This window comes from Enhydra lutris, unplaced genomic scaffold (assembly GCF_002288905.1).
Source record: "Enhydra lutris kenyoni isolate GAN:26980312 unplaced genomic scaffold, ASM228890v2 scaffoldscaffold9, whole genome shotgun sequence".
Classification (NCBI taxonomy): domain Eukaryota; kingdom Metazoa; phylum Chordata; class Mammalia; order Carnivora; family Mustelidae; genus Enhydra; species Enhydra lutris.
The window spans coordinates 73,566,692-73,574,470 of record NW_019154093.1 but is presented as its reverse complement, the minus strand read 5'-3'; the positions used below and the strand labels follow the sequence as shown (position 1 = coordinate 73,574,470).

Genomic DNA, 7,779 nt, shown 5'->3' with positions numbered 1-7,779 from the left:
ATCCTTAAAAGAGAAGTTTGGTTTTCTGTACGTTTCCTACAACGTTTCTTGTGTCCAATTGAAATAGGATCAGAGGGGCTTATGGGTGGCTCAGTTGGTTACGCATCTGCCTTTGGCTTGGGTGGTGACATCAGGGTCCTGGGATCAAGGCCCGCATCGGGCACCCTGCTCAGCAGAAAGCCTCTTCCCCCCTCCCTCTACTGCTTCCCCTGCTTGTGCCCTCCCTCTGTCAAATAAATAAGACTTCTTGTTTAAAAAAAAAAAAGGATCAGAAATTATCTCACTAGGAAAAGTGATGGTTTTGTGATGTGTAACTACTTTTTATTCATCTTTCTGCTATAGAATTTATCTTGGAGAAAGGTACAGTTTTTACTAATAAGTAACATGTATTTTAGTCCTGCAAGTGAGGTAAGATCTTATGTGCAGTATTTCACAAGGGAGATCTGACAGTGCAACTTTTGTATATAGTGCCTGTGTCAGACTAAAATACTGAAACACTTTAGTTACGCAAAACATTTTCTCAGCGCCATATGCAAAGTACCATGTCCCTAGCAGCTAATGCAGTTGATGAAGGAAATACATATTCTGTACGCATATGGTTGGTTAACAAAAAGTAATATATTCAAAAGTGCAACAATAACTGCAACAATACTTGTTTAAAAGTGTATGTAGTAATTTCTCCAGGAGATGGCACTGTTGAGTTGTTTTTTTCTTTTCAAGTCCATAAGACAATAGACCATTCATCTTTGTGTCACCCGAACAAAGAAATACTCCTCTATACCCTCTCTTCTTCCCCTAGCTAATCACATGCTACTGGAACTGACTGTCTTGTGATCTACTCCATAGTTGGCATAGATTAAAAAATAATCTGTATTTAAAAAAAATAATCTGACACATGGTAATTAATGGAAAGGAACAAATTGTACACCAGTTTTCAAGCTTTGTCATTTCAGCAGCTGAGAACTTGGAAGACTGATCTAGTGATTTCACCACTCTGCTCAGATGCCATTCAAAAATATTTTTCACTTCTCAGGTCTTACGGTTGTTCTGGAAAAAAATGTAAATTTGTAAAGCTTTTTGTTTGCAAATTACTGTGAGTAGATGGATTTTAATGTAAACATTAGGTTGGGTGCATTGCACCATTTTGCTCTACAATGAATAATATATTCTCATTTGGGTTTACCTCCAGTTTGTAGTTAAAAGTACTTTTTAGTGGTATTATTTGAGCGTAACGTTTGTGCGCTTAGTATCTTTCTATTTGCTGCCTTTTCTACTGAACAACTTCGAGCATTCCGAAGGGATGGAGTCAGTAAAGATTCAAAACTGGTTTTACCTGCGCTGCATGTTTTAAAAGTTAAGTGTGCAGTGTCTATGATAAAGGGAACCGCATAGGGTTTTGTTTTATTGATTAGAGGCAGGATGCTAATTTAGGGGGCATCATATACTCAAAACCAAACTTGTGCAATGCACTCATGGCAGGGTTAAGACACTTAGGTAGAGACAACATGCACCTACCTATGAAATGATCGTGTCTAAAGTAAGCACTGGGGAATTTTCTTGCCCCTTTCACCCACCCCTGATTTCTAAGCTACTTTGTTAAGTCTAGGGAAACCAATAAGCAATTCTGCCTTTGGCCTAACTCCCTGCAGAAGAGGAAAGCGAGTGAGACCAAACGTGGTGGAGTGGAGGACTCTTCAAGCTTGCATGAGTCACGGATGTTCTGATGGCTATCTGCCTCCGTAGGACCAGCCCACACAGTTCGCATTTACCTTTCTGGCAGCGAGGCGGGCTGCTTCACTGGACAATGGGTGCTCCAGTACGCGAAGGTTAAAAACCTGAAGCACCGGTTCATGACGAAGCCCCCTTTTCCAGCTGAGCAAGCTGAGGGAGTCCCTTAGGAGATTTTCCAGACGCTGCCGCAACCCAAGGAATTTTAGGGATGTCTGTGGGGGAGACGCGCTGGAGGGGGGGAATAACCCGGTCCCCAACCTGAGGGTGCCAGAGCGAGCAGCGAGGGTCTGGGCGCCACGGGCAGGGGGTGCTTCGCAGGAGGCGCGGGAAGCTCCTACGCTAACTCTGGAAGCCCGGCCCCGAAGACGCCAGGCGATGGGGGAATGACCTCAGCGGTCTCTGCCACGTTCCAGCCAATCAGTCCCGCATCTTGGCATCCGAATCCAGGACCCCCGAAGCCGGAGGCGACGCGAGCCAATGAGGAGCGGACCGGGGAAGAAGGACAGGCGGCCAGCCTATGGGGGCGGAGAGGCCCGGCTGCGCGTATCCAAGGAGCGCCGGGCTCCGGCTCGGGGGTGTGGCGCGGCGAGGGCGGGGGTGGGCGGGCGCGCCGGGCGGCAGGTGTCGGCGGCGTCGGCATTCGGCGGCGATGGAGCGGCCCCGGGGAGCTGCGGATGGCCTCTCGCGCTGGCCCCACGGCCTCGGCCTCCTCCTTCTCCTCCAGCTGCTGCCGCCGGAGACCTTCGGCCAGGACCGGCTGGACGCGCCGCCGCCGCCCGCTGCGCCGCTGTCGCGCTGGTCCGGCCCCGTCGGGGTGAGCTGGGGGCTGCGCGCGGCCGCGCCCGGGGACCCGGTTCCCCGCGGCGGCCGTTGGCGCCGCAGCGCGCTCGAGGAGGACCAGGACTGCGGCCGGGTCCGGGACTTCGTCGCCAAGCTGGCCAACAACACGCACCAGGTGAGCGGGCGCTGGGCCCGGGCGCCGCCCGGACTGCGAGGTGCCGCCCCCGGCCCCCCTCCCCCGGCGGCCGCCTGCCCCGCCCGCGCGGCCGGTCCCTCCTCCAGCGTCCGCGCGCCTCGCGGCTCCGCCGGGGAGACCCGAGCCGCTCGCCTGCCCCGCGCCGCCCGCGCCCCCTGGGCCGCGGCCCCGAAACTGCGGCGGGCGGGCGGAGTCCGGCCCGGGAGCGGCCCCCGGGACGCCGCGGCCCGCGCGGCTGTGTTTCGTCACAGGGGAGGCAGCCTTAGACTGTCACGGCATTCTTTTTTTTTTTTTTTTAAAGTTGCCAAAATTTCTAGAGCGCCCTTGTGTTGTGTCTGTGTAAATAATCAGGACCCAGTAACGCTATAACCCACCAGGAGGCTGGAGGACTAATCACCTCTAAGTGCTGGAGAAGTTGGGCTGCGCAGAAGCAGAAGTGTGTCCTCGCTGGGTCAGTACTTTCAGGGTGGGTAGGCGGGTGTTCAGAAATCCCACGGCAGTTCTTAGGTTACTGTGTGTATTTTAGTAGGTGAAGGGACAAGCTTGGAGATGGGCTGACAATGTATCTGTGATCTCTCTTCCGCCTTCAATTTGACCTTCTAGCCTGGCATTGGAGTTGGACCAGGTTGTCTTCATCCTGTTTTAAGAAGATTTCCAACAGGACGCACATTGCCGACATTCTCCTTTGTGCTCAGTCCTAGTCAGAAACTTTAAAAATTGCGATAGTTCTCTCCCTAGAGACAAGCCCCTCAACCTTTGCACACTACTGGCCTGACAAAGCCCATTGTTAAGAAGGTCCAGGCTCCTTGCTGCAGTGCAACGCGGACACCTTTCCTCGAGTCTCCCCAGGAGCTAATGGTTTAATTGTTGCTACCCATATTTGCCCAGAGTAGCCTTCATGTGATACATTCGCCATTACATCCCTTCCTTTTTCAACAAGAGTTGCACAGAGGGTAGAGATGAGTGGCTGGTTGTACTTGTCCGTGTATGACCACATTCCCTGTCAGCCAGATCTCAGTCTCCCCTTGAACTGTCTTTCTCCCTTTGCCTGGACTCTACTTGATACCTGTGCTGAATTCTCAGATGTGGGGTCCCTGGGGGCAGTTACTGTCAGGGCACAGGCAGTCAGGGAGAGCCCCACTGAAGGCCACACAGGCGGCAGCTATGTAACTAGTGCTGACCGGTGGAACCAAGTTGGATACAACCAAGTTGGATGTGGACAGGGTGGAGTGAGTACTGGGAAGACTTCCTGTTTGCCAGGAAAAAATAATGGTGTAAATGGCTGTCTCACAGTGGGGAGTTGAGGAAGGCTTTACAGCACTGATGCTGAACTTAAAACAGGACCACTTCCTTCCTGGAGTCCGCTGGAGGTAGCATTCTTACCCCATATTTTTGATTCTTCTCTTGCTGGTTGACCTACCTTAGGACCTGCTGCTACTCCTGGATGTATTCCCTGACTAGTCTGACTTGATACGTCTTTTGTAAACTGTTGATTTCTAAAGCTAGAGGTTGAAAAAAATGGCTCAGGGGTTCCTTAGGCCAGATATACTCAAGAGCAGATCTGAAACCTTGTTCTTCAGAAAGAAGCTTCCCGGGGCGCCTGGGTGGCTCAGTGGGTTAAAGCCTCTGCCTTCCGCTCAGGTCATGATCCCAGGGTCCTGGGATCGAGCCCCATGTCGGGCTCTCTGCTCCGCGGGGAGCCTGCTTCCTCCCCTCTCTCTCTCTGCCTGCCTCTCTGCCTGTTTTTGTGATCTCTCTCTCTCTCTCTCTGTCAAATAAAAAAAAAAAAAAGAAAGAAAGAAGCTTCCCTCTATTTATCTCATTTTATTTAGCTACTATTTTTTTTGGCTTTTTTTCCTCAGTCTTCTTTCAGTGACCTAATTTTAAATAGCTCTTTTTTTACTTGTTAATTGCCCATAGTCTCTTCTTCAGAGATCCCATCCTGTTTATAACATGTGAATGTGGTGAAAGTGAAGCCGTTGTTAATAATCTTCACCTTAGAAATGGTTGAGTAAAGCAGTTCTTAGAGGTCCTTAACCCAGAATTGTTATGTGGTAGTCTGTTCTGCTTTTCAGTTCTTTATTTTTAGAAATCCTGATAAGTCATCCTGAACGGTATTGAGAGATCTAGTATTTAGGGACCCTTTGTAAACAGTGTGAAATAAAAGGATCAGCATGGCCGAACAACTTTTTATCAGGGCTATTGTATACTTTTGTATATATTACTTTTTTTTTTATCCTTTTGTACAGCTGGGAAAGTGCCACTAAGAGGAGTTTTTCATAAGATGACAGGAGTCAATTCCCAAAGAAAATCAAAAGTTTTTGGTTCTCATTTGTTAAAACTTGCAGTTCATGTTAAGCCACATTGATTCATATAGCCAGTGCATGAAAACGCCGACCAAATGTCCAAGATGTGCTGGAGGCTGGGGGTGCCAAGATACAAAGAAAAGATAGTTCAGACTGGACAATGAAAAGCCTCAGAAGGTTTTAGCAGATCTCCTGGACCATTGGCTTGTTTGGCTTGTGAGAATTTATTGGCGTTTCTTCTTTAAAAAGCAAGGTAAAACTAAAGCATGATAGTGCTTTTATATTCTGGTATTAGGAGATGTGTGCCCTAATGACCTATACCTTGGGCTTCTTCCCTCATGAAATCCAGCAAGTGTGTCTGTGTATTTATAAAAATCCTTTTCTCAGACTCAAAAAATAACCTTTTTGCCTTTAACCCAAAATTGTTTTCATGCCACACTTTTAACTGACTCTTTTAAGCACTTGGAGTATCTGTGACACGTATAACCTTTGCACATGAGACAAATTGAGCAAGCACAGAAGATTTTATTAATGTTGGTTGCTAAGTTGGATTGCTTCAAAACATTCCTCCTATAAGTACCCCTTTGAGGTTCGGCATGAAAACTGTCTTAAAGAAACAGATGAAATGCTTTGGCCAGAGTTACGGTGGTTGCTGACATAATTTCCTTACTTCTCATTCCTGTGTTCAGACCATTTGATAATTTCCTTAAAACTTTCAAAACTTATGATTAAAAGCCAGAAACTGTAGCTCACTCTCTGTCCTCCCTCTGCTCCTGTCATTAACTACTTCTTTACCCAGGACTTCCCAACTGCACCCCAACATCAAAGCATCTGGTTTCTTAAATAAACAGGCCCTGGAGAGAGAGACCGCGTTGTATGGCATGTGGGCTCTGAGAAGAATGTGCGTGTTTGTTTGCTGGTGCTGGCAGGGCTGAGTCCAGGCTGACAGGACTGAATGTGCCTGTTGGAGGTTCAGGGAGCTCCCGCTCCTAGCCCGTTGTGGATCTTTGTCACACCCGGAAATCGGAAGGTCAGTGCCTTTATCTGCCCCAGAACTTTCTAACTGCCTCATTTATTCCAACAGACAGTCTCTCTCCATACTACCTTCCCCAGCACTCCCACCCTTACCCTCGAGTTAGTCTTCTCTTGAGCCCTGTTCCACCCGTTTGTTTTACAAAGGTGGAAGCATAGGAATTCCATAGGATTTCCTTCTTGATCCCGGTTGAGCAGAATGAGCAAAATCCCCACAAGGACCCTATTCCCATGCAGTATACTAATCAGACCTTTAACCCTGATGGCTATAAAGTGACTTCTGCAGTCGGGAATTAAGTTGCACGTATCAGCAGATTTGATGACGTGTATTTGTCTGGGGAAAGGTTAGTCTACATCTGTGGTTTGGTTGGGGTGAGGGTGGAGAGCTATCCAGGCAGGACAAATGGCTCAGGGGGAATGCAGTGTAACAATTAGGTAAGGTCTCTGCTGACTCAAATATTTGGCTCTGTGCATAGTGATTTTTCATTAGAAATCTGAGTCTCCTGTTTGTGGAAATGATTGGAAGAAGGCGTATGTTCTGGTCAGTTTCTAATGGTTATTTTCTTTCTGTAATGATAAAAATAATGGGCTTTCCATCCTGCTGTTTTGATCTGATTTTTCATGTCAGGTTCACAGAGGCTTTTAGCAGCTTCTTCTGCACTCTGCCGATTTCCAATCAGCTCTTGCCAACAAGCATTGGATTCTCAGTGGGTGACTACAGAGACTGTGCTCCCCAACTTTGTCCTAGTTGGCCTGTTATCCTTGTGTGATCCTCACAGGAAGGGCAGTGCTTAACACTGAATGGTAATTGTTGGAGCAGGAGTGAGGTCTGCTCCTCTCCCTCCCTTTCTGTGCACCCCTACCCCTTAGGTTCTTCTTTTTCCTTTTAAGATTTATTTATTTTGGAGAGATAGCATGAGGAGGAGGAGCAGAGGGAGAGCGGGAGAAAGTCCCAAACAGACTCCACGCTGAGTGTGGAGCCCGACTTGGGGCTTGATCCTACAACCCTGAGATCATGACCTGATCTAAAACCAAGAGTTGGATGCCCAACTGACTTTGCTACCCAGGCACCCTTCTGCCCTTACAGAAGTGAGCTGTGTTTTGAGACTGGAGAAATTATGCTTGGATGTTTTATATGATTAGAAGCTAATTTTATGGCAGGCAAAACTATCAAATTTGACATGTAATTAAAAACACAGCTTTTCTTGCAAAAGGCACTGTGACAGTTGCTCTAAAAATATTATGAAATGGATACTGCATTTATAAATTTCCAAAATTTTTTCAATTACCTTCCTATTTCTTTGTTACTAGTGTTTCTTTGGCATTTTTCTTTTTAAAAATTTGGCAAAAATTTGTTCTTACCATTGTCTAGGTTGCCTCACTGATTTGTGTGTAGGTGGGTTTGAGGAGTAATGGGGCTTGAGGAACATGCTAGTCAATTTCAGGCTGTTCTAGACAGATTTTTTGTTGTTCTAATAGTGACTGTAGTCAAAGTTGGGTTAGTCATATGTGGCTTTGAGTTAGCTGGGTTGAATGAATCTTCATGACAGACCCTTCATACCTACAGAGGTTGATAAGTGAATGCCGGAAATGTGGAGGTTTTTTCTGTTTTTTGTTTTGTTTTGTTTTTAAAGATTGAGGCTATTTTCCCCACTCCACCCTGAATCCTAGTCTCAGGAAGCCACAGCAAAAACAGAATCTTCCATTCAGAGCCCGTGGTGTTTTGCTGAGAAA

At 47.3% G+C, this 7,779-nt stretch overlaps 1 protein-coding gene across 1 annotated transcript in view; it reads left to right on the top strand.

The window, feature by feature from the left end:
• Positions 1-2,380: 2,380 nt before the first annotated feature.
• Positions 2,381-7,779, top strand: part of LOC111143153 (sortilin 1) — a 65,381-nt gene continuing 59,982 nt past the window's right edge. Inside the window, exon 1 of the mRNA XM_022496657.1 lies at positions 2,381-2,686. Coding sequence (XP_022352365.1) covers positions 2,381-2,686 — 306 coding nt within the window. The remainder of the gene's footprint in view (positions 2,687-7,779) is intronic.